Genomic DNA, 26,801 nt, shown 5'->3' on the forward strand with positions numbered 1-26,801 from the left:
TAGATAGATAGATAGATAGATAGATAGTTTATTAATACAGACTCTGGGTCCAGTTAAAAACACAAGACAAGACAGGAAAAGAACAATACAAACAGCGACAATGACAATAGATAGAGCTGTGTGTAATAGATGGAACCAAGGTGAAACTCCATTTGAAGACACTTTAATGATCACTGAACTCGAAATGTCACTTTTGCATGCATATACCCTATATTTTTAAAACAACAACAACAACAACAACATTGCATTAGTAATATTTCAGAAAAGATGTGTAGGAACAGTAGCCTGCAGTTGTGCCAGGCAGTATTGTGAACATAAAAGTACCTCATTTATTTAATCTAATGTTCAAGTGCTTTGATTCCACAAAATAAATGTCTATTCAGTGCTACTATTTCACTCTCAGTCAGGTGTTCAGGACATTATCCCTTATAAGTACATAAAATATACAGTATATATATATATACATATAGTATGTGTGTGTGTGTGTGTGTGTGTGTGTGTGTGTGTGTGTGTGTGTGTGTGTGTGTGTGTGTGTGTGTGTGTGTATAAATATATTTGTACGTGTGTTTGTGTGTGAATGTGCATCATAGTTACAACATCAGGAGTGAAAAAATATTTTTACAAAGCACCACATTAGCAATTTTCTATTTTTCATATTCATTCATTTTCTGTGCTCCTGATGAAATGAATGTTATAATTAAATGGTTTATACAAACTTTTTTTTTTTTTACAGATATGGCAACGTTAGACTTAACTCCGTGTCACCAACTCTACATGAATCCGTAGTTCAGCTGAAGTCAAGTGGAAAGTCAAGAGAGCCACCTGCTGGTCATATTCATAAATCCAGTTAAAGCAATGGTGCCATTGTAACTCCCAATGTTACAACTTTAAGTCCATGTAGAACAGATAAAAACAAATATGGTGTCACGTTCATGTTACAGTATGCAATACAATATTTCATAGACATAATATTTACATGTTGTCTAAATTCATAGTGTCCATTCTCAGTTACAGCCAGCCACATAGTCCAATCATTTCCACCAATAGGTCTACTCTTACAGTAGGTAGTACAGTTTTGTCAGCAGGTGTCAAAATTTCCCCTGGTCCTCTGTATCCATGTAGGTTGGTCCAGAGAAAAATTCATAAAGTCTGACTCCAAAACGATCTTCTGTCTCCCAGTAGCATCGACTCTTACTATGTCATGTTTGTCCTAGATTGTAGCTGAGACTCTGGAGATTCAAGCATTTGAAAAGTGACATTTTATGTTACTGTGGTTAATGTCACTTCTCTGCCAAAAGGAAACAAGGAACTGAAACCAGAAGAAGGAAACTTGAACAGTCTTATAAGAAGTCAATTATTGCCTGACACACACAAAAAAAATCTCAACTCATCATCATTCCAATTATTATGAATGTAGTCATTCATTGTTTCTTGGGTTATTTAGTATGCAAATGTATCTGGAGGCCAGCCAGGTTTCCTCATGACCACAATCTGTTTGCATCCTTGTGTTTCCACCAGTGGTGTCCCACTGCAGTCTGAGGCCACCGCCATGTGTAATGTACTTGACAAGTACAGCTTCAAGACACTAGGAAGACATTATTTTTCAAAAGTACATCCTGTGCTTCTCCTCTGCAGTCAGTGTCCTTTATCTTCAGTCCACCCAAATCAGTGATCAAGAGCTTCAGGGAAGAGCCCCACTGAAAGTGACTATAGGCAGGCAGAGGAGGGAGCAGAAGGTGGGGTGAAGAGGCTGGATTTGAGCTGATGTCTGGGATTTTCTTAGACTCCAGTCACTTGAGCTGTCAGGTTTATAGCACACTGATATTTCACACCTTGAAAGGACAGAGGGAGATGTGAATTAGATCAGCTTTAACGGGAATGTGAGTGAATGGAATATGTGTACTTTTTTCTATGCGTGTATGTTCCTGGGAGGTAACTGAGTTACACAGGATTCAGATGAGTTAAGGAAATGAAGTGAGAACATAACAAGAAACAGTGAGTCCATCTTTATAATGAAAAATCATTTCTGTGATATTATGAAATTCTTTAGAGGTGTTTTATATTTGCTTTCATCAGGTGACCCAAATCATTTACCTTATGAAATCTGACAAGACAATGGGAGCATAGCCATTTTAAAGGGACTGTATTACTAACTAATTACTGTGTGTGTGTGTGTGTGTGTGTGTGTGTGTGTGTGTGTGTGTGTCTGCACACCTGGTAACTGACTGTAGTATCTTCTTCTCATCCTGGTCCAGACATACAGCAAAGGTTGTGTTTTCAGCACCGCTGACCTGCACTTTGTCCACCTTCACTTCTGTCACATTCAGCTGCTATAAATAGAAGGAGCGAAAACAAACGTATTTGCAACTCATGAATATACATTCTGCAGGACAGAAGGAAAAAAAACCGTGGAGATATATTTGCACTCATTATTATTGCAAAACAATATTTATCTCTCTTGCCACTTGAATGTTTGTTTTGGTAGGTATACTGTAGGAAAAAGCCTTGAGCTATCAAATCATGTCATTTAAATAGGTCTACATTCTGCTGAGGTTTGTAATGGCGATTAGAAGTCGAAGCTCCCAGTCTAAATGAGGTTAACAGATCAAGCTACAATGTTGAGTAAACAACATTATTGCCAAAACATGCAAGGGCAAAAACAGACTGAGTGCTGCGGCTTTCTGTTCCTTCAAGCTGTCAGTGTGAAAAAAACTTTGTTCTCAAGGTATGTGAGATGACAGATTAATTTGAGATGCTATCCAGGATGTATAGAGGTGTCTGTCTTGAAATAAAGAATGTGTTTCAAAGCTGTTTGTGAAAGCACGCTGCTGCTTTTTTTTTTTCAAACCACAAACCACCAAGGCAGACTGATCTCACATCTAGCTCACCTGGTTATAACCTTTCTTGGTCTTGCCATTCTGTCTCTTCAGAACCTCAGTCATTGTGAGCTGCAGGCACTCCATCTTCGAATCTGACAGAGAATATTTTAGTTAGATTATGGATACACACATCTGACAGTAAATGCTTCATCATCACTTAATGATCATAATCAAGGAAAAAAAACTAATAATACTTCTCACATCTCACACCGAACATAAAGAGTAATTATAAAGTGAGGTACATCTCCGCAGTTCATGCGTTCACAGTCCACAATTGATTCAAACAGTTCACTGACTTGTGTGAGTGTGTGTGAACTGTAACCAGCAGCATACCTAGTTCCTCAGGGTTCTTGCACGCTTTGGTCAAGTTTACTGAAGTACAGACTTTTGTTTCTCTTTTCCACTGGCTTCTCCCACTAATCACCACCTAAAGAGGAGGAGGGAGCATAAGATTGGAAAAACACACACACAAACAGTTTTAATGATGGCTGCATCTTGACTACTACTTTAGAGTTTGAAATTGGGAACAGCATTTCTAATTACAGTAAAGTAATGTATCTAACCAACATGAGACTTTCTGTGGTGTTCAGATCTTTTAAATCAATAAACTGTGGCATCATATTATGGATGACATAATGCTTAACGCATTACACTGTACCACCAGAATGACAAAGGCAAAAGCCAGAGGTTTGTCAGGACAAGGTATATCTGAATGCTGTTATGCAAACTTGATATTTTAATGTGTCATTTCTTGTGGAGAAGTGACCACAGCTGAAACCAGCTGAATTAGAATAAACACTGAAAACCTTTACTGTCTCCAAAAGGGATAATGAACCTTACCCTGTTGTAAACCACTTCCAATGTCAGAGGCACTGCTTCTCTGTCACCATCAATACCAAACCGTTTACTGGCAGCACCTATAAACAAAGAGATAAACACACACATACACACATCAGAATTCACCGTCACTGTAATATCTAAACTCACTACAGACAGCAGTCATTGTTTTTGCAACATGCATTAACAAATGCTAGATTTGTTTTCGGTGAATAATATTGTGACCGATGAAACAAAGAACCATCAGTTCCTCAGTAACTACCATGAAAAGCTTTCCCCGGATTTTAACTTCTCAAAGGAAATGAAAAATCAGAAGTGCAAGCGGTGGTGACAAGTGAAACTAGAAAAGTAGAAGCAGACTGAATCATCATATAGAAATAGCAGATGTTCCTCAACCATAAATTTAGTTCAGTAATCACCTCAAAATGACTGATGATGCATTTCGCTGCATGGAAAAAGTGGAGGGTTTATTTATTGTGACATTGTTGCTAGGATATGCGTGTGCGTCACACTCACCCATGGCTTTGATGGCCCGTGTTCCTGCAGTGTGACCCAACTCCAGGGAGTGGACGAACACCTCCGTCTTCCTCTCACCACCAGCTAATGTCAACTACAACATGAAAGATCCTCAGTCAGTCACTTTGAAAGTGTTTGCTTTTTTTTTGTTTTGGTCCTAAAAATTGATATTATTTTTCTATTCACACAGATGCCAAGAGCTGGATCAGGGATTTCTAAAATTTAGTTCATAGCAGAAGGAAGTTCATTAAAAATTGTGTGTGTGTGTCTGGGTTTAAGCTGTCCAACCTCAGCCTGGTAGAGCTGGATCAAAGCTGGTCGGGCAGCATAGCGGCAGTAGTACAGGACCAAGTCAGCCAGGATAGGTAGGCGCTGCTCATATGAGCTGTCATAGGACTCTGACTCTGTCTTTGAGGTTTGCTGCAAAAGAGTTTGACAACATTTAACACTTGATGATGATACAGTATGACGGTAGAGCCTGGATATGAGACACTGTTGAAAGGAATGAATAATAACAACACTTAGCAGTCTTAGTTGAATAAACAGGAATGTTAGACTTTGGGATACTGTATGTTTGATTAGATTCCAGTTGTACCTGGCAGACGACGTTGGCGGGCAAGTTGAGCAGGCTGAGAGTGTTTCTTTCGTACCAAGGGTCCAACATACCAAGAAGATGGGCAATGTCATTAGTGCTGTCCCCTGTGCTTGGGAGGTGAAGACCCTGTTTGAGAAAAAGTGATAATTAAAACCAAACAGTGAAGTTTTTGTACATGTGCAGGTTATTTGGATTTTTCAGTTCGAGTGGTGTTTGAGGTTAGATTTGGATATTATTCTTCTTACATTGGACAGGGCTGCTCCTTTTGGACTTTGAACCATAGCACTGGTCTTCAGACTCCCCAGTCCTCCTGCTGAGTCCCTCTTCACAGGAACAAAGTAGAACTGAAGCTTGAAGACCCTGCTGAGACGTGGACATGCGCTCTCCTCCCTCCTCAGGCTATTGTAAGCTCGGGCCACCTTCCCCGCTACATGATCAGCACCAAACACAACCACCCTCAGTGTAGTATTCTTACTGTCCTCATCACTGCTGAGAATAGGCCTCCTTCTGAAGCAAACATGCCGAAGAGTTTGACTTTGCGGCTGGAGTAAGGGCTCAGGACTGCGCAACTTGACTTGCTGTGGCAGAGAGTTGGAACGCTTCTCTCGCACCACTGAAATGTCTTTTGATTCTGTGGTTCCTAAGCTTTTTGCCCGGATTAGTGACCGAGTGCTCTTGGGTTTGGGTTTGATAAAGAGTCTGTAAAAGTGCTGGCTCAGTCTTCCCGAAGATTTTGAAGACCTTGGTGAGCATATATCTGCAACAGGGGAGGAGGAGTAATTTTCATCTGAATCATCAAAGTAGTCACTGTCAGCTCCAGAAGTGCCAGATATGAGCGATGAAGCATAGGACTCTGAGGTGACAGACAAGGTGGAGAACATGGAGTCTTTGGAGGTGGTGGAGATGGTTGAAAAGGTGGAGTCACGGTGCTTGGTGCTCACAGGCGATCTAACTCCATGCTCCTCGTCTTTGTCCTCTTCCTCCTCCCCCTCATCTGCATCCATCCATCCACTGTCTACCTTGTCTTCGTCCTCAGCTTGCCCATCAGTGGTGAGATAATCAGGGTCATGCTCCAATAGGGTGTTCAATACATCTGCAAGAATCAAAACCAACAGATATTAATCACTCATCTTGGTGTTCATGTTGTCTTTGCATGTTGCATGTTGTCTTATTTCCTATATGACTTTGTGTGGGAAATGTGGTTTATATGTCTGTCATAATCAAACTGGAACTGAAATGACTACAGAAAAGAGTTCATAGACATATACAGCTATAACATTGAAACAGTTGACTGGTTTGAATGATTTGTGTATTTTTTTAAACAACAATAAAAACCATTACCTGTTTTAATTGTATTATCAATTAATAAAAGTAATAAATTATCACAGTGAATATTTACCAAAGTTATCGTTTTCCCAGTGAAACATGTAACACTTGGCAGTGGGCAGTGGTAGCGTCTGTAGCATTCCTGAAAAACAGCAAAATAACTGTAAGAGCCAGACTTAATGAGATACCTGTGATATACAGTTCATGAAAATACTCTCTTACCGTCAGACTTCCTTCCATTGGATGCTGGGATTCTTAACCTCTCTCTCAGTCCCTCCAGTCCCTTGATCACGTGACTGCGTCCCTTCAGAGGATCTTCTATGGCAGCAGCCGTCTCTAGCACGTCATTTACCGTGGAGAAGATCTCACCAAGTTCAGTCACAGTCTTTCCCTGCAAACAGTTGGCAAATATGATATAGTACATTTAAATGTATTGTACATATGCAACATATTTTTTTTGATAATGCTTACATGGTTATATAGTGTTAATGGTTATAAGTTCAAAAGTAATAGAAAAGTTTCATAAACTCATATCTGTTTGTAACAATTAATTCTCTTTTAAAGAAATGTATACTGAAAATACAATTTCATTGCTTGTGAGAGCATCTCTACATACCTGTAGGACAGTGTGGATGATATGTAGAGGATACTTGGTGCCTAATGTGGACTGGAAGGCATGTTTGATCAGAGTGATGTAGGTCTCTTTCTGTGAGTGCTGAATGCGACTGAGCTGCTCAGCCACTGAGAGAAAGTCTGCAGGCACCTCACCCGGCTTCATCAGCAGCACCGTCCTGCAGGCAGCACAGAGACGATGTATGGTTAATGTGTGAACATGCACAGATTCACGTATGGGAGATACAAGCAGGATGCTATAGCGGTGGTGGCGGGGTTTTATGGGTGGAGAAGGGGATGAAGAGGGACTTTCCACTGCTAACCAACCAGGCTGTTTATTCAGTATCACAGATAACTGTCAGACACCCAGTGCACTCTCTTTTTTTTCTTTCATTTTTAACTACAGCCTGCATGAAAGCAGAACATGAAGTACCGTATAAAGATGTTGCAGTGTGACATCTATATTTATCTCCACTGCAGACATGTGTCTCTGAACATCAAAAATGTTTGTTAATCATGAAAAAACTGACGATGCACACAGCACATACAGCATACTTGGTGTAAAGAAAGTGTATCACAAAACAATCACTGTCAAGTTTCAGTGAGTGTGGACTTACATAGTTTTGGAGCATTGGCTGGAGGTGTTCAGGCCTTGCTCTTCTCTCACCAATCTCTGAAAGGAAATCCCTGCGGAAAATAGAAAATAAATTTAATTTGATGTGACAATGGTTTTTATTCAATCAACTTTACAGGAACACAGTATTATCCGTAACTATATCCTGATGGAGTGGTGGCAGACAGATAAGTGGCCAATAGTGTATCCATAACAGATTGTTAAACATTGTTAAAAAAAATTGTATCAATAAAGTGAATTACAGTGGTGTGCTTTAAAACACCTTTAAAAAAAACACATTACGTAAGGTGAAGTATCGTTTATTCATCATTTATTCATACAGTCTGTTGATGTGATACTGGTCCTTCCTCTGACCCTTCCTGTTACTGTCAGCGTAGGCGTTCAAATGGGACTTCGTCTTTTTTTATTGTTTTTTGTAAAACCTACAGTTACATCCACTTCTAAACAATATCACATTAGTATGAAGAAGTTCACTCAAAGCCTTATCAGCTTCCTGCCACTGCTGTCGTTGATGCTGTTGTTGAAATTATGATGCTGAAATGCATTTCTTTGGCTTGTCACTAGGGGGAGGGCAATTACAACGGCTGGAAAAAAAAGATTTAAAGTGAAGCTGAAGAGTGCGTTCCAGAGACGAGTCATTAAAAAGAGACACAAGGAGAGTGAGAGAACTGTTTAAGGATGAATGATACGCTCCATAATTACCTGGAGCCTTGATCTCCAGCTGTAGTGTGGAGAGGAGGTTTTTACACACACTGCAGTAAGGCTCAGGCCAGGTGAGGAAGCAGCGAAACACCTCCACAGCTTCCTCCAGCAGCTCTGTGTCTGAAGGACAGTAAGGTGTCTGAAATCACAGCACAAACCAAACATGTTAGTGGGGACCTGTTGGAAGCTTCATGTGTTACCCCTTTATATACATTTACACTTCTGTGCTGTATGGTGTTTTGCTGCGCAGTTATGATTGTATGGATTTTATTGACTTGAGATTCTGTTTAATAAACCATTTTAGCTGACAACATCACAACAATAGTAGCAAATTTGATCTCATTCATAGCAATCATTTTATTACTGTTCAATGTCATGAACACTAAAAACACCTCATACACAGTTTGATGGGTGATGTCATGTTATTTATTTCATTTATAGTGCAGTGTTTGTTATATATTTCATAATAATGGTCAGAAGTACATTTGTCCTGTGATTTTCAAACATCAAAACAGTGTTAGCTGCTAAACATTTTAAACTAAATTCTCTGTTCACCATGTACTGTATATCCTAAAAAAGACTTTTAAGCTTTCCAATGATGTTGTTTTATTGATCGAGAATCCTCCAATGCATCTACTGAAAAGTGCAGCCAATTCTTGTCTGCACAGAAAACCTGCCATGTTTACTTGACTGGATATTTCCAATGACAAATTACTGAGATTTTTTCTGGTGATTTTTCTTGGTGTTTTCTGGTTGATTATTTATAAGCTTGTCTGAAAAACTTTTTTTTAATATTGTCCAGTAAGCAAATACAATGCGTCACAGTGGTTTGATTTGAGGAACTAATTGACCTTTTGGATGGAGGATATTTGTACACAATCATGAATCAATGCAGGAGCCAGGAGGTGATGAAAGGTTAAATGTTTAAGTGATGTAGATGAAGACAATTTGTACCTGAAGCAGTGTGGAGAAGAACATGATAGCCAGAGGAGTCACCAGCTCATACTGACACTGCTCCTGAACCTGAACATCAACACACAGACAGACAAATAGCATGGTGTGTTAAGGAAATCACACCTTGAGCAACTCTCTTTGGCCGTGACCTTCTGACATCTTTATCCTCTCACCTCTTTGGTCTTTATGATGATCTGCTGTAAGAGGATGAGGAAGTGCTCGGGGTCTCTCTTCACCAACTCCTCCAGGCTCCAGCGGTTCATTGACTGACCCGCTGAGCACATCAGCACTGAAACAAAGCATGTAAATGTTTTTTTAAATACAGTAGACACATCAACAAGTTCAACACAGACAGGTACACATGTAAGGAGATAAATAAGATACATGGATTACCCAAAATATCTGTGGTCAGTCTTTTCTGATGAGACATGGCTTTTATTTAAATAGGCATTAAAGGGTAATTGCCATTTTTTGCAATCTGGACCTTATTTCTAGCATGAAATATGATCATTTACTCACACAGATAACTTTGGTGTCATTACAAGTCGTTCTGAAGAAATTAGATCCAGCCGAGAGCCGCGTATAATGCAAACACGTACAAGGCAGCGCAATGCAGCCCCTGAATAACACATCATCTGCCGCGAAACTCGTTCATTTCACCAATATTTTCGTTATGATACTAGTGCTATTCCCCTCTGAGTCCGGGGTGCGGGGTTAGCTGTTATCAATATCCGGGGTCTAAAGGTTGACCTGCAGTACTGTAGGCCTACTAACCTCTGACCTGGATGATATAATTTCTGCGCGGATGTTGCTACCTTTGGTTCGTTTCTGCGTGTTTCCGACTTGTCAGAACAAAATGAGCAGCTGGAAGAAGTTCAGCTTCCACAGGCTTCATCTCCTCAACCTGGATTTACTAAAGCTGCGGCTAGTTGCGCTAAAAATGGACCCGAATGCCGACTGCGTTCATGACACCAGTTATCTTGGTGAGTCGTATTTTATGCTAGAAATAAGGTCCAGATTGTAAGAAACTGCGATTCCCCTTTAATTTAATTGAGATTGAAACATGCTTTTAAATAAGACTTTATAAACAACGCACCATATCATAATGCAAAAGTACTGTAATATAAACAAGCTGTAAAACTGCATTACACAAACCAAGCACAGAATTCACTTGATTTCCAGTTCAAGTCAAAAGCAAGAACAAGCACACCTGTAATGACCCCATTCTGCACCTCAGGTAAAAGGCTCTTTTCCTGGAGAAATAGTTTGAGGGAACAGGCTTTACTAGCTTTGTTTTCTGAATGTGTGTATGAGCTATAGTTATTGGAGAACAAGCCCATGATCACTTTTGAATTTACGTCAGCTACAGGGCACAACAGTGACCACTCAGTTATAGCAACATGATGCAAAATACTGCAACTAAGGCAGATAAGTGTGCAATATGCACAGGTGGAGAAACAAAGTTGACCTAATGATATGTTATTGTTCAAGTTTAACCACTGGTAAAACAGCTAGTGCGCACAGGCATCATGGGACAGGTAATAGGTTATGTAATAATATAGACTGTAAATACTTATTAGTACTGTAGATGTTTTGTCTAGTGATATATGATTGTGTTATAGGCTAACTCTTATCAGTGTTTTCATCAAGCTTAATTTGACTGCACCTTCATTGCGCAACCACATCACCAGTACATGGAAATATAAACAATAACTAAACCACCAGGGGTTGTTTCACATATCATCATCACAAATAAGAAAACTACATGAACAGTTATGCAACTGTTCATTAGGCTATTCAAACTGAAAGTACAGTCGAGGCATTTCAGCTCACATTCGAGAAATCTTAAGAATGAAAATGAATCTAACACTTATTTATGAGGTGGGTATCACTTCAGACATGCGTTTGGTTGCCATAAACCAATTGCAGACGTGCAACAACTCACAAAAGAGTTTAAAAGTCCATAACTGTCAGAGGTTCTTGTTCACTTTGAGGGTGTGTTTTATCACCTTTTGTTTCGTGTTTAAGATAGGATGTTTGTACGTACATGAACAAAATTGGCAGGATGGATTTCCTGTTGCAAGAAAGCAAAGAGAGTTTAAATATTGTTTCATACTAGAAAATTTCAAAATAAAGGAAAATTAGGGGGATTTAAGACCAAATTTACTAAAAGAAGTGGGGATAAGTAGAATCACGAAATGTTCTCATTCAGGTTATAGAAAACAAGTGTTTCAAAATGTTGCCTTTCTTTCCCTTTTGTCAAAATGCCCTCTTGAGACTATTTGTTAGATGTAATTGTGTTGTTGAGGATTGTGTTCTTTCATAGAGCTCAGTCTGCAATATTTCTATTACAGTATAAAAGGAGAAAGCTGTGAATACAGTATCTAAAACCACACCACTCTGAAGTCTGTCACACTTACAAAAACAACTGAAGGTGATGACTGACTCCTCACGCACATGTTACTTTCCATCAATCCATCGGCCTCATTAGCTCCCAGTGCATCTCTAAGAGGCTCAGTTTCCAACACAGCAACGGTTATTAATGATGTTTTCACCAGTTGCTGAATTTCTCTGAAGCTCTGTCACACATTGAGGTGTTATCTAGTAATCTCTAAAAAGCAGCATGCCGCGTCTATTTAAAGGTCAGAGGTGTATTTGCATCATGAGTTTTCAATGGGAAGCTCTGCAAGTTAATTTTGATAAGATGCCTGTGTAGGAATTGATTATGAACGTTTTGAATGATCCAGGTGAGATGCAAATTTGATTTTCTAAAGTAGAAGGCTGGACATTACTGCACGCATCCCTAGAAATCTTGTAAACGGCCACTATAGGGCCTCGAACAGCAGTGAGCAGGAGAAAGAGGAGGCGGAGGAGACATGAAACAAATGCCAGCTAGTATGCTGTATATGTCAAAACCACACAATCACAAACTATGAGGTCGAATACCCAGGATGTGTTTGTGTAGGTGGCTTTGCGTCACGCTATCTGGTGCTGGTTGGCATGCGGGTCCCACTCTGTTTTTACAGTATGCACCATAGTAACTCCTCCTGCCTCATGATGCCTCATACACACTGTGGTGTGTGGTACCACTTCCTCCCAGCTGTCTATTCACACAACTTCCTCCAGCACCCAATAACACATTGCCCTGATGATCTTACAGCAACGGTGTCACCAACAACAAGCTCAGACGCTTCGGAAGGCTCAAAACTCTTACTCTCTGTGCTGAGTGTGCGTCTGTCGTACTGTCGTCGTGCTGAGAAAGTGTGAACAAACAACCGCCAACGGCGTATAGCACGTACAAATGTTTTTACTGGTGGTGTAAATTCTGAAAAAAACTGTTGCATTTACTTTCCTAGAAATAGAATGACCCACATAACAGTCATAAGACTAGCATGTCAAATAAAAACAATATATTTGGTTAAATGCATCAATTGGGCTGACAGATACAGTATATGATGGAGAGGACTGAAGTAGCAATCCTACAATTTCAAACATCCTAACTTCAAATAGCAGGATTTCTAGAAGTAGATCAATAACAGTAAGTGTTCAAGTGAGTAAAGTGAGTGGACTAGCGCATACAATTATTTCAACTTTGTTAAACACCAGTACTTTCCCTGCTATAGCATGTCAACATTTCTGCTGTGGAAAAGGTCAGTTGATGTTATCTTCCCTGACCTGAGTATGACTAATGTGAGCTCAAACAGTAAAAAGGGATGTTTTTTCTTAACTTTGGTATAGCTAACCAGACAAACCCCATATTTCACAATCTCTGCTCCATGCCTATCTTTTTTTTCTTTTTAGTAATCTAGAAAAAAACTGATGTTAGATTTTGACTAAATTGGAAAGTTCAGGCTATGGACCAAACGAGTGACATTGATGTTTGTGCAACATCAATATAATCAATGACCCAATTTTAAAGGATGAATATTTTTGATTATTTGAAAAGTAACATTATTATTGTCATACTTTTTAATGCAGATCTTGATGAAAACAAATTTCTACAATAGGGCAGAGAGTTATGGACTCCCCAGTGGAACCTGATTTTCAAGTAGATGCCATGAAAAAAGACAGAGTTGAAAATGTACTGTTATCATGACATTCCTAGGTAACCATACATTACAATTTCTGTACAAATTCAAATATCATCATTTTAGAAGTGCAGAAACTGAATTGGTTGTTGCTACATGAGCCACTGCCACACGTCCTCACTTAACCCTTTTCAACATGTGCCAATCTCCGCTGTGGTCCTCATCTTACCGTTCCAGTGGTGTGCTGCTGTCGGGCTCTGTCTCAGTCCGTCCAGACACCTGTCCAGAGCGTGCTGGATCCTGTCCTCTGTACACGAGGTGTGCTGCATCTTCACCACTCAGCTTCTGTGGAGCGACAGGAGAGACACCTGACATTAAGTATCAAAATATGATGCATAGCTCAATTCCAACTCATGTAATCTAGGGGATGTTATCAGTTATGTTTTCATGCACACACTCACATGCTCCTCCCTTTTCATGGACAGTGTGTGTGTTATCTCATTTATTTTACATAAAGGCGGATCACCCGCTATGTATGAAAATTAGTCTCAGAAGACACACAAACCATAAAGGGACATTACTGAGAGGAAGGAAAAACATTACATTGTTATTATGTTTTGTTGCCATAATTCCTGAAATATCACATTCACTACAGACTGGACACCTGCTATTTAAAACACAAGCTGAAATGCGTTTTGTCTGACTGTCTGAATAATGTTGTTTTTATTTCCTCGCTTTCTTCACATCAGCCAGTTTTTAGTTGTTGTTCTTTTCTATTATTTGTATACAGTGTACATTACAACAGGTGATTTGCTGTACAGTAGAGCAGTTTCGTATTTAGGATAAACTAATGCTAATACAATGCTGAGTAGTCACTGGAGTTTGGTTTATTGTAAATCTGGTGTTAAATGTTATGGACCGCTATAAGAATATATAATCAATAGGATGAGATGTGGAACTGTGCTGTGACGCTGGTGGACAAAAGTAAATACCTCCTTCATGTTTTTGTGACTGGATGTGAATATGCCGCCTTGTGTTTTCATGATTAGGCTGGTAAGGTAGGCAGTTGAACATGAGTCACAACCAAAACAAGTTCAGTTCTGCAGACGGTGCAGTCTTCTGAAGCATGGTAACACAGCTACAAGATACTCAATCCAGCAACAACAAACTACCTCTACCTTCAGCTCAGTGTCAGTTATGGGTCATGCCTAGCCACCATCACCAGTAGAAAGAGTAACATCAACAAAGCAAATAATACACACTCACAGACTAGTTAAGCGTTTAGCATAAACATTACATTGGCAGTAATTGCTGTGTTGGATTCATGACATTTAAACATCACTCAACAAGCTTGGACACAAACGTTGAACAAAACAAAACAAGCCCTTGACTTTCCCAGTATGACTTGTGAAGTAGGTTGAAAGAGACGGTTGGCTAGTTGTTTCATCTTTCATGCTAAAAATCATTATGATTGTTATCAGAGATGTGAATCAGTTTTGTACAGTGGAGTGAAAATAGTACATTGTGTAATTCCAGTATTACCACAGGTCTATAAGTACATCATATATTCACCACTGAAGACGCAAGGATGCGCTGAACTTCACTTTTTTTCATAAAACCTTCAGGCCATCATTGCATTTGATTTGGCTGTTTTTCATGTAGCAACTGAGGAGAACCCAGGTGTGGCAAGTTGTTTCAGTTCTGTTATGAACATGTCTCTTCAGAGGATATATGCATAGCAAGATAGCAGGGACGTCCCACCAGTCACTTGAAACAGTGGTGTGACAGATTTATAAACCCTGACTGTATTTAGAGTAGACAAACAACATTCATGGTAACAGGTGTTTAATGACACAGTTTTAAAATGGTGACACAAACCAACCACAGCAAAAAGCTGGCCATAGCTGCTCCGGAAAACAAACTTTACAAAAAACAACAAACAAAAACAAATTTGTGGTGGACCACTTACATTGCAAGACCCATGAATTCCCCTTAAAATTGCACAGGTGTTTTTGTGGGGGACTATTTGTACCGCTGATCACACTGGTCACTAAATTGCATCTTTAAAGAAACAAGCTGTCCCCAACATGCCATATGTCACCATTTGTAGGAAAGCTCTATTTATTCTTGATACAGAGTGGAAAACACAAATCTGTAGTGTCAACGTACAGTATATCTTTACAGACAAATTTCTTCTAAATCTATTCCAAGATGTTCTTCATTGTACAAAAAAAGATGACCTGACTCCCTGACTTGCTAACTGGTTATAGATTTTTGAGTAAATGGGATGCACTAATGTAAAACAAAATTAATAAAACACCTGAAGTGCCTGGGTGATCAAGAAAACTGAAAATGCTGTGAAAGATGTAATTAGTTTCCGTATAAGACAAACCAGGATTTACTGGAACATTTATTAAAATGCTGTCAAAAGGAAAAGTTACAAGGTCACTGATGATGCACCATGGTGCTTAATATAGCCTATCTTTCCACAGCTCAGAGTTTTTCCATGCAAATGCAGTACATGCGTGTAAAATATTGGGAAATTACCAAAAACAAAAACTTCCCTAAAGAAAAGAAGAACTTTTTATAGATCTTGAGCAGCTGAGGACTTATTTTTGATTGACATGTACACATAATCATAAGTCATAAACTCTAATTTTTTTGACCACAAAAATTCCAGGTAAATTAACGTCAGACTTTATGAACTTGTTTCATTGAAGAAAACATTTTTTGCATGTCTGATGATTACTAATCATGATTGAAAATGTGAGCAAGCTTAAAAACATCAGTGATGACAAACACAGTAACTTAAATGTAGTTGCACCTCTTGTGTTTACATGAATGATTAAAATCTACAAGTGAAATGTGCAACAAGATTGCTGACAATGTGAAGTCAGAGGGGCAGAAATGAGCAATGACATCTAAAAGTGTTTTTGTCAGATTGCGTGTTCTCAAAATTTCCCCTCTAAGTGTGACAAATTCCCCACTTCATATGAAAGCCAGATATAAATGAATAGTGTTAATGAATTACTCACGCACTCACACCCACTTACCTAATAACCTTATTCCAAAAAATAGGCCAGCATGAAATGTGCTTTTTTTTTTTTAAACATACCTTAGCTAAAGTGAATTGAAAAATGTAACATGTTAACAAGTAGCCTAAGCTTTAAATGTGCTGGTTTCACAGATGTTTTCAAAGATGTCACAGTTTTGAAACGGTAGGCAAACTTAAAAACAATTGTCTGCATATTCACACGCATGCTTTAAGAGATACACCGTACTAAGACACACGTACACTGTACAAACATCTGACCCACCCACCTAATTATTAGCAGCGGTCGAGAAGTGGGGCAGGAAGCTCCAGGTTCAGGAGGCCAGGGAAATGAAGTTGAATAATCCCCCACCACTCCACTCTTTTTCCTACAGTTACCTTTCAACAACAATACCAGCAGCTCCACAAGTAAACAACACATCTACACAGCTTCTTGTTTTTTTTCTCAGCGGTCCCTCCTCCCCAGAGACATATTGTGTCTAAAGTGAAGTCTTGAGTGGCACTGAGGTGGCGAACAGAGAGGTATGTGGGCGCGAGCATGTAGGACACTTGCTAAGGGACTCCGGTCATTGTCGAGGTTGGACAGAGCTGGATGAGAGCCCGGCGAGAGTGGAAGGAACTAATAAGTCAAAGCTATGATGACTCCTGCGTCCAGGATGGGGTTCAATGGAGACATGAAAAAGTAATAAAAGAGGTGAGGAGCTTATATGAGGTGGCATGACGCAGTGAAAGTTTATAATTCCCAACAGTAATAGCTCTGTTGGTATAATACCCTTTACAGAAGCTGCTTGATTGGGTATTTGTTTGAAATGTACTAAGAGATCAGACAGTTTGCCCAATGAACATAATATAAAGTGAGCTAGCTTTGGGCTGTGAGTAAAATTCAATCCCTACTCCAGAGTGTCAACATCTAGTTGTTTACGTCAATTTGCTGCTGGTCATGTTGCAAATGCATGAGTCTGTGGTGTTTCATAAGAGGATGTATGCAGCACATCCCTAAGAGTCAACAAGGTCACTTCCACTTTTCCACTCATGGCTTTCAACTTGCAACAGTCAGACAAAAACAAGCAGCGTCTGCGTGGCCTCACACAATTTATGAGGAATTATATGGAGTCAACCACAGCCTTACTGGGGGTCATCTTTTCAGCTTAATAAAAGAGAAGGACGCTGTGTTTTGTCCACACTGAATATGTTAATGGTGCAACATCAAACTGACAGTTGCAGCTCAATAACAAGAGCCTGTATTGTTAGCCACCAAATGGAGAAACCACTGGTCTGGACAACAACAGATAAACAATCACATTTATCACTTTGCTAACAATTATATTTCACCCATCATTGAAACTTATGCTTCCCTTTTGTCTTTCTCATCTACCCCACACAGTGACCAGTGGCGGTGAAGACCAAGGTAAAGCAATAACAGTAGCATTAAAAAACAAAAAACCTTAACAGTTTCAGAGTATGATGTTGGAGAAGTGCTTGTCGATGGGTTACAGTTCTGAGCATGGAGCATTTTGGAAGAATCTTCATAGGTCAGCAACATCAAGTATGATAACAACTGGACGCTATGACCGCTTAATGACCTTCTAACGGTAGTTTTCCATTATTTCCGCATATTGTCACTACTGTATGTAGTCTCTCTCTGTTGTGCTGTTTGTCAACACTATTAACATTTCTCAGACAAAACCAAGCAGTTCCTACCGCTGCACCTCCACCTGTGTGTCTCTCTCTCTTTATGCTTCCCATCTCCCTCACTGATCCCATTACCAACTGCTTCCTAACAGGAAGGTAGCTTCCCTGCTCAGCTGAGGAAGCAGGTGCCTCCCTATTGTTGTGGTGTGATCAGACTCTCAGATACACTCCCACAGACCAAGGAGGAGTGCATGTGTGTGTGTGTGTGTGTGTGTGTGTGTGTGTGTGTGTGAGTGAGTGAGAGAGAGAGAGTACAGTATCCATGCCTGTCATTTTCACTGTATCCCCACCCCCATCCTAATTGATAGAGTCTGATATTCACATCCAGTCTTCCTCTGCTGGCCCACAGAGTTGTTCTCTAATCCACCCCCAACCCCCATCCTCCGTTCCTCCACCCCCCACCACCTTTCTCTCCACTGACCAAGTGGATGTGAACTGGCCTCTTATGGCTTTAGGAAACAACAGCGGCCAAACTCCAAAGCTCTGCTGTAACTAAGTGCTTCCCTTTAGTTCAAACAAGAGCTACCGGTGAGAACGCAGCAGTTTGATGGAAGAGGTCTTGGAGTTGGAGTGTGGTTGTGTGTTTGTATGTGTGGGTTGAGTGGGTGGGTGGGTGACTGTGAGAATGTTTTGTTGTTATGTGTGTCAAAGTGTGTGTGCACGTAAAACCTCAATTTTCAACCTCTACTGCATCAAAACAATGTCATAACAGAGTCTATTATCAGTAAGGATATTAAGTTTTTAAATGACTGATTAAATTCTAAAAGTACTTTGGAGATGACTGTTTTTGTAATAAATCCAGACTGATTTCTTCTGCAATCTAGCTGTTATAGACATGCAAAGGATAGTGGGGTTGAGCAGCACTATGTGCATATGCATAAAAGAGACTCAAACAACAGGAAGTATCAGCTTCAAAAATACATGAGATGCATCAATTTGCTCCACAGTTAGGTACAGCACCAAAACACTGAGGTTGTTTTGTCACTTTACTAAGGCTACAGTCTTCGCTTCCTCAATAAACACTGATAAAAATGGATGAAACTATTGTAAATGCAAATATCAAGTGCTGTAATATCAGGTTATGATACTCGACTCCAAATAACTGGCAGCTGGTGTCTCTGCTACACAAACAGAACTGACTGAGTCTTTGTCTGCTGAATTTCCCGACGAACAACACTGGGTTTTATTATTCAGATGAGGAAGCAGATGTCCATGATTTCTAGTGTAACCATATCCTGTTGCATTTGATTAAGTTATGATATGGAGAAATGCGTTGGGTGCTGTAAAGCTTACATCACTGAATGATTTTTTTTTCTTTCTTATTTTGTATCAACAGGTGTGTTTTGCATGTGCGCATACGCATATGTGCCCACACACGGGGGTGGAAACCTCAAAGTATGTGTAGTAAAGGTGAAAATGAAGATTTTACTGATACCACAGCCATAAAGAGACAAACAGGAAGCAATGTTGTGAATAACACACACTGCAGCACTAGGATAAAATAATCACCTCTGCTTGAGGTGAAAAAAAACATACAAACAACAAACTGTGAGGTACTTTACGCTTCATATTGAATATTGAATATCTGCGGTGGCTCCAATCCAGTCATTAACCTTTAACCTTCTCTTTTCCCCTTTCATTTCAACCCTGAACCATGGCCTCTCCACTGCTCCGACAGTTTTTATTTCTCAACAGGATGAGATGATTGTACTCAAGATGATTGTGCAATTGAACAATTTCTAAGAAGAATAGATGATCCCTTCCTGTGTGGTACTGGAAGTGTCTGTTGTCATTTATTAGGAAGGGTGCAGGTCACAAAGCCATGATGGGTTATGTTACATTTAAAGCTAAAATCTACACACCTATATGGCTAAGGATAAACCCTTTGAGATTTGAAGTGGTGAGGTATCCCAGTGTCTCACCAGCTAGAGCGTGCACCATGTAGGCTCTGTCTTAACTGCTGCTGCCATGGGTTCAAATCTAACCCTGTACATCATCCCTTCTCTCTCTCCCTGACTTTGTTATCGCTATCTACTGTGGCTAGGTTAGGAATACTGTAAATCCTCTATAGACTTTGCAATTTGCTTATAAATAAACAAGGCTTGGCTGATATACTATTTTTACTGCACGATCACCTGAAATAACAATTTGGCATCTTCTTTCACCTCATAGCATTTATTTAATTGTATAACAAGCAATCTGCCAGTTTATATAAGGTAGTGAACTTTTATAAATACTGCACCTTTAATGCACTTGTGGCTGACAAGTGGTTAGTTGACGTAGTGAGAAGGATGTTGAGTACAGGCGTTGGCTCAGTAGTGGGGTGGAGCCCTAAAAGATCACTGACAGACTCAGCAATGTCAAACTGGTCATATTGTTTAATTAGTCAACCAGATTCAATGCTTGTTTCCCTGGTTGTCACATTTAAGTGCAGTTTTTATATCCAAATAATTGATAAACTTAATACAGACTCAATACGTGAAGCTGAATTATAACTGCATGCATGAAATCCGATGCATTTGGATCTCAACCTCTCAGTAAAAAACACATATCCTGAAATAAGCCCAGGAACATGAACTCTCTTGACCTTGTGGTGCCATTGAAGGTGCTGACACCAGCATCTGAGATCAGCACGCTTAATTTATTCTTCCCATTTACAGACACATAGATTTTAAAGAGAGAACACATCCAGGCACCTAACACGTGCTTCTCCATCTCTACTTCCTCGCTGTTTATTAAAGGCATGATTCATCTGAAAAAGCAGAAGTTCCCAAAATGGCATCAGTGTGGGGGGCGGGGGTCTGTGAGTTTACACCAAAGGGGGCTGTCAACATGATGACCCTGCTTTTATCAGCCCTGTGACACTGATACTTTCCCCTCAGCTCCTCTGACAGAAAACAAGACAGCTGAAGCTTTCACATTTCTGAGAAGCGCAACTAAATATTTCTAGTTACATGAGTAAAAACACAATAACATGGATGATTGATGAAAATCTTTTACATTTACCCTACATCAACAGATGAAGCCACAAATCATTGTATTCTCAGACAAGCTAGTTGAGATGCAGACATGTAAATGCTTCAAAATCAAAACTTCTGTCAGTCATGAAGTCTGAACATGAGGATCGTAGAGAAACTGTCCCAACGCTTAGTGACTACTATCCCCCTCCCAGCTCACAAAGAGTTCAGAAGATGTCCTTCAAGAAGAACACACGGCCATTCATTGTCTTACCTGCGGTTTTACTGTCCAGCATCCATATCCTCTGCACTTGTTTAAGAGTCCAAAGAGTCCAAGGCAAAGCGTCTCCAGCTCAGTGCTTCTGCCATTCATTCACCGCACACATCAGAGTTTAACAGACAAACCCACTTCCTGGGCATGGTGGAGCAGTGCAGTCAGACAAGAGTGAAATCAGCTGGCGGTGGATCTGGTTGTATCTCTCTGCTGCGTTCAAAGACTTCTGCGCTTCACGCATACAGAGGGCTGTTCACAAACAGGAAGTGTATGAGAGAGGTGCATGTGAGCACAATGACTGAGACGGCTGGTGTGTGTGTGTGTGTGTGTGTGTGTTTGTGTGAGTGGCTTTGTAGGTGGAGGAATAATTGTGTAAGTGTCTATGTGTGTATTTATGCGTGTTTGAGAGCCTGCTAGTCTGAAGGGATGTTGGCCCCTAAAAGGAAGTCATCTGTTTGACGTGTTTGTTTTCACGCTATTTGTGAGTGAAGTGTCTTTGTTTAGATGTTGTGGCTTTGTTCACATGTTTTGTTATGAGAGACGAGCCTATTAGCAGCACTAAGACAGTTAACAGAAAAACAGCTTTTGTTTTTCTGTGATTTGTGATTTTTGTGTGACAGTTCAAAATCATTGATAGAATATGAACACATGAAGATGAAACGTCTTCTAATATCTTGTATCTTACAGAATGAAGGACGGCAAACTGTCGCCCAATGGCGGTTAATTTAATGCAAATAACTGTCTGAGCAGAACTGATACATTTCAGTGAAGCATATTAAGTAGTGTGTTAATAAAGAGTTTGTGAGATCCACATTAGATCCTCACCTGTTCTGTGTCAGGGAAATGCTGCCCTTACTTCCCCCTCCTGCTTTGCCTGTCATTTACATTTCATATACTAGAGACTGTGAATTCCCCTTCTCGTGAAGGGAGGGAAATGTGGTGGCAAACCATACAAAACAGAGACTGTAAACATTAACAGCATTGTATTTCAGCGCAGTTTGTGACCAGAGAGTAACAATAACAACTTCAAACAGCCTTGATGTGAATGAATACGAATTACACTGAATTAAACACTCCGCTGGCTTCCAATGAAAGGTGGGACACAGTTTCTTTTCAAATATTCATCTTTTGACTTTTATCTTCATAAACTGTAAAAGTGGTGCCATGAAAATACACAACTTGATGATGAAATGATTCGTTATAGAAATCATTCATCAGTTTTTGGATTAAAACTTAAAACCTCACCTGAAAACAGGTCCAGGTGTTGCTCATCCACTGCTCTTCCCTCAGTGCTCCACAACCCGTCATGTATCACCTTGGCCCCTTTCAGCTCAGATCAAAAGCCCTATCAACCTGGATTCATATTCCATTTCATTTTTTATATAATTTTATTTGAATGACTGTTACCTGCAGTTTTGAAAGGATTTAATCCTAACTCATTCAACCACATAAAGTCAGCAGACATCACAGAAAAGAGCCAGGAGAGAGGAAATAGACTGAATGAGAACAAAACCAAGATGAAACTGAGGGAAAACACAGGGTTTATAGGGAAGAGACAAAGAGAAAACAGGATCCTAAAGGAGGTGAAAAAAGAAGAAAAAAAACAGACCTAATTGTTCAGGACAGCAAAGTGACTGGAAATCAACATGAAGAACCTTGGACAGACATAAATAAACTGAACAGGAAGTACTGATCAGAACTGTTCTCTTTTAGTGTAAAAAGACATGTTTTCTACACACCCCCAATGGTTTCTACAGTTCCTTGTCTATTTCTTTTCTTGTTGAAATGCGTTTCCCTGAAAAGTCTAAAAAAAAACAAAGATGCTGTGTCTACAGTACGTCACTTATTTCTCTTCGCTGTACTGTAACTCAGTTTCCACATCCAAGTCTTGTACATATTGTGCTAATATTAGGCTGTAGCATCTTCTGTTTTGTGTCAGATGTGTTAACATCAACTTTGCTTCAACTCTGCCCTGATATGGAACAGTTTATTCCCCAAAGAGACCAGCAGCTATCATCATCTCAGCAGGTTTTATTCCTGTTTCCAGGTGCCGAAGTTGGCAGTACGTGTCTCTCTCCACACGGCAGATCTGAACTGACAGAGATCAGATAAAACAGTTCTATTCTTCTGTCCACGTGAATGCTTGAAACAGAGAAGTGAAGCCAGAGCAGCAGCTGCAGGACTGATAAGACTTAATCATACCTGAATATGGTAGACGTGAGGGCTGAAATTAGAACTAATAATAAGACCGACTGCCTTTCTGTGAACCCAGAGACAGACATGTTGACCATGATGGCAACAACATCTGACTGTTGCTTCCTGACTGTCTCACCCATAACATTATTAAAAGTGTTTTGTAGCCCAGCATTTGCATAACACGAGTTACCCTCCTATGTCTCTATTTCACAAATAGCCTACATGAGAAGAATCCCACCAATTAGCTAATTGTCTGCATGAGATTAATTCCAAAATACAGGTAAGCAATCAGCGTCAAACACCCTTTAATGCAAATCTGATTCTCTAATGCAGTGGTTCCCAACCTTTTTTGGCTCGTGACCCCATTTTGACATATCAAATTTCTGGCGACCCCACGATCACGTCAAGATGCGCCAGCTCAGATATTTTAATATGCTGCATTTTATTTGAACTCAGTTTATATTCGAGAAAGTGAAAGTATAGAATACAGTTGTTTAAGATTGTGTCTGGTGTTTTTAATCATAATTTTTAAACGAAAAATAATTAGTTAAAAAATAATCAGTAAAGCTTGTGATTTCATTTGAACCAGCAGCAGCCTGATCCACCTGCAGCATCTTCCACTCAGTCGTCCTCGTCCTCAGATAAATAGCGTAATGCCTCCACCGCCTGGGAGAAAAGTACAGTAGAAGAAGCCGCTCTCTGCACGGACTAAAGCAGAAGCTTTCTTATATGGACACAAGATGGCGCTGCTGCGTCTGCTGCCGACATTCAACAGGTCTCGTGGAGCCGCTGCTGCTGCTGCTGCTGCTGCTGCTGCTGCTGTTGTGGACCGAGCAGAACAACGAGCGATGACTATGCAGCAGTGATGAAGCCTTCATCCTTCAGATCGACGCAGACGCGTCTGGTCTGCAAATTGTTTTGCTCTCAGCAGTTGATGTACTGTAGTTTACATGTGAGTAGGAAAGCTTTAGTGTCGTTTCTTATCCCGTGTGACTCCTTACAGACTATCTGCAGTCGGTTAGTTGTCAGGAGCTTATGACTGTTGACAGAAACTGCAACAGACAAAGCTACTATAAAGATGTGATAGTTTGGAGTTGCACTTTGACAAGGCTGAGCTAACTCCTACATTAGATGCCTATACTGTAACATGTTGGTGTCCGGGGAAGCTATTTTATTTTGAAGGAATCCCATCATAAATTCGACTGCAGCATTTAGGTGGCACGGCAGAATTAGAGGATGCTGCAAAATCAAATTAATCAAATTGATGTTTACCATATTCACCTTTATTTTGCAAATGGTACATATAATGATAATTATCACTTTATTGCAATTTTATTGTGGTAATTTGCCTAATATGCTAATGGTTCTGCCTCGTGTCCTTCTCTCTCCCGGTGATTTTACTAGGCTACATGATCGTATCAGCTGTCGTTCACATGAAAGTGTGGCAAACATCAAACTAGCGGTGCTTTATTGGCCCCACTCTGGTGTCTCCCCCATTCTCTCTCTCCCTCTCTGCAGCCTAATTTGTGTCTCTCCTCACGTCAATCTTCTCACCGATTCGCCACCACCAGTGGATGTCGTTGTTCCGCCTGGTGTCACCGCCTCGGGATGAGCTGACCGAAAGCTGTGCCAGGCGAGATCCTATCCGATCCCAAAGACAGAGGGAGCGAGAGAGAGAGGGAGAGAGAGAGAGAGAGAGAGAGAGAGAGAGAGAGAGAGAGATTGTGAAAAGATCAGCAGGAGGAGTGGGACTTGTTATTAGGAAACTAGCGACTCTTAAATCCAGCCGCTCCTCTATTTTTACGCAGGAGATTTGAAGAAACAAACAACAAAACAGGAGGAGCTGCGATTGGTGCCTGATAGAGTAAAAGTAGCTCTAATTCATCGTCGGTATTTTGACATCTGTGTTAATTCTTTCTCAGGTAAACTGGGTTTTTTTTTTAATAGCTGAGAGATTTTTACAGACTGAAAGTCCCTTTTTCATCAGTGACAAATAATTCTTTCCTCAGTTTTTGCAGTTTGAAGAAGCTTGATTTTATATCTATCAAACTTTGCTTTCTCTCTCTCTCTCTCTCCTCCTCACACGTTCGCTGATTTCCTCTGTCTTCTCCTCCAGCGGCGGAGACTCTTGGAAACCGAGGATCTACCATGATAAGGGCTGTGGATGTTGTGCTGACTGTGCTGCTCGCCGCCTCCCTGTCGTGCCGGAGCGTCCTCGGCGGCTACGGGATGAGCCTGTTCGCGGCGCAGACCTCTCCGCCGGACCCCTGCTACGACGAGCACGGGAACCCGCGCCGCTGCATCCCGGACTTCGTCAACTCCGCCTTCGGGAAGGAAGTGAAGGTGTCCAGCACCTGCGGCAAGACGCCCAGCCGATACTGCGTGGTGACATCGACGGAGAAGGGAGACGACAGGATCAGGAACTGTCACACCTGCGATGCCTCGGACCCCAAGAAGTACCACCCTCCAGCCTACCTGACGGACCTCAACAACCCCCACAACCTCACCTGCTGGCAGTCCGAGAACTTCGTCCAGTACCCGCAGAACGTCACTCTGACTCTGTCCCTCGGCAAGAAGTTTGAAGTCACCTATGTGAGCCTGCAGTTCTGCTCGCCCCGACCCGAATCCATGGCGATTTACAAGTCCATGGATTACGGTAAAACCTGGGTTCCCTTTCAGTTTTACTCGACCCAGTGCAGGAAGATGTACAACAAGCCGAACAGGGCCGTCATCACCAAGCAGAACGAGCAGGAGGCCGTCTGCACGGACTCCCACACCGACATGTACCCTCTGACCGGGGGGCTCATCGCCTTCAGCACGCTGGACGGCAGGCCGTCGGCGCACGACTTCGACAACTCCCCGGTGCTGCAGGACTGGGTCACGGCCACTGACATCAAAGTCATCTTCAGCCGCTTGCACACTTTCGGTGATGAGAACGAGGACGACTCGGAGTTGGCGCGGGACTCGTACTTCTACGCTGTGTCCGACCTGCAGGTCGGAGGGAGATGCAAATGCAACGGCCACGCATCTCGGTGCGTAAAGGACCGGGATGGGAGTCTGGTGTGTGAGTGCAAGCACAACACCGCCGGGCCGGAGTGCGACAGGTGCAAACCTTTCCACTACGACAGACCGTGGCAGAGAGCCACAGCCAGGGAGGCCAACGAGTGCGTCGGTAAGTCCATCCACTGTCCCCCATCCCAGCGGCTCTCTGATTCTGAAGCAGAGCCGCTTGGCATGTAGGGCAAATTTTATTTGTTCTGGCTGGGATGATTTTGAGATAACTGTCGGCTACAGTGTGAATATTACACGGCTAAAGAAAACGACAGATGAGATATTGTTAGATGGAGACTAATGTGAAATGTGGTCGTGCAAAAAAATGTGCGTGTAAGGGTCTATTGAATATAAAATAGCCTACATAATGTCAATAATGTTAATAATAATGTTTGGTTATCTGATTTATCTGCGACCAATTTTAAAGATTCCGCTCATTAAACCCAAACTTTCCCTTTAAAACAAAGCCACAGCAAAACCACATTTTTTCCTGATA

The 26,801-nt window shown here is 40.9% G+C and overlaps 2 protein-coding genes across 3 annotated transcripts in view; one reads left to right on the forward strand and one right to left on the reverse strand.

The window, feature by feature from the left end:
* Positions 1-636: 636 nt before the first annotated feature.
* On the reverse strand, positions 637-13,549 carry pik3r5 (phosphoinositide-3-kinase, regulatory subunit 5). The gene is made up of 17 exons (XM_085774385.1): positions 13,313-13,549; positions 9,229-9,344; positions 9,056-9,124; positions 8,102-8,240; positions 7,383-7,452; positions 6,770-6,944; positions 6,376-6,544; positions 6,227-6,295; positions 5,073-5,920; positions 4,828-4,953; positions 4,521-4,652; positions 4,233-4,326; positions 3,720-3,796; positions 3,213-3,306; positions 2,889-2,971; positions 2,215-2,330; positions 637-1,832 (listed from the first exon to the last, which is right to left on the reverse strand). Exons 1-17 carry the CDS (start codon positions 13,410-13,412, stop codon positions 1,682-1,684), a joined length of 2,628 nt encoding a protein of 875 aa, XP_085630511.1. The 5' UTR covers positions 13,413-13,549; the 3' UTR covers positions 637-1,681.
* An 11,219-nt stretch (positions 13,550-24,768) lies between these two features.
* Positions 24,769-26,801, forward strand: part of ntn1a (netrin 1a) — a 58,404-nt gene continuing 56,371 nt past the window's right edge. The window contains exons 1-2 of one of the 2 annotated variants that reach the window (XM_085774396.1): positions 24,769-25,176; positions 25,371-26,426. In XM_085774396.1, coding sequence (XP_085630522.1) covers positions 25,403-26,426 — 1,024 coding nt within the window. In that variant the 5' untranslated portion in view covers positions 24,769-25,176; positions 25,371-25,402. The remainder of the gene's footprint in view (positions 25,177-25,370; positions 26,427-26,801) is intronic. The other variant, XM_085774407.1, reaches the window with a different exon arrangement.

Source organism: Trachurus japonicus, chromosome 1, assembly GCF_045865225.1.
Source record: "Trachurus japonicus isolate A0001 chromosome 1, Traja_1.0".
NCBI classification, from domain to species: domain Eukaryota; kingdom Metazoa; phylum Chordata; class Actinopteri; order Carangiformes; family Carangidae; genus Trachurus; species Trachurus japonicus.

Coding starts and splice junctions, on each gene's coding strand:
- pik3r5 (XM_085774385.1), bottom strand. CDS start 13,412: ATGCAGCACACCTCGTGTACAGAGGACAGGATCCAGCACGCTCTGGAC. Junction 8,241..9,055: donor TCTTCTCCACACTGCTTCAG/GTACAAATTGTC, acceptor CTGTGATTTCAG/ACACCTTACTGTCCTTCAGA. Junction 6,296..6,375: donor CAATGGAAGGAAGTCTGACG/GTAAGAGAGTAT, acceptor GCTGTTTTTCAG/GAATGCTACAGACGCTACCA.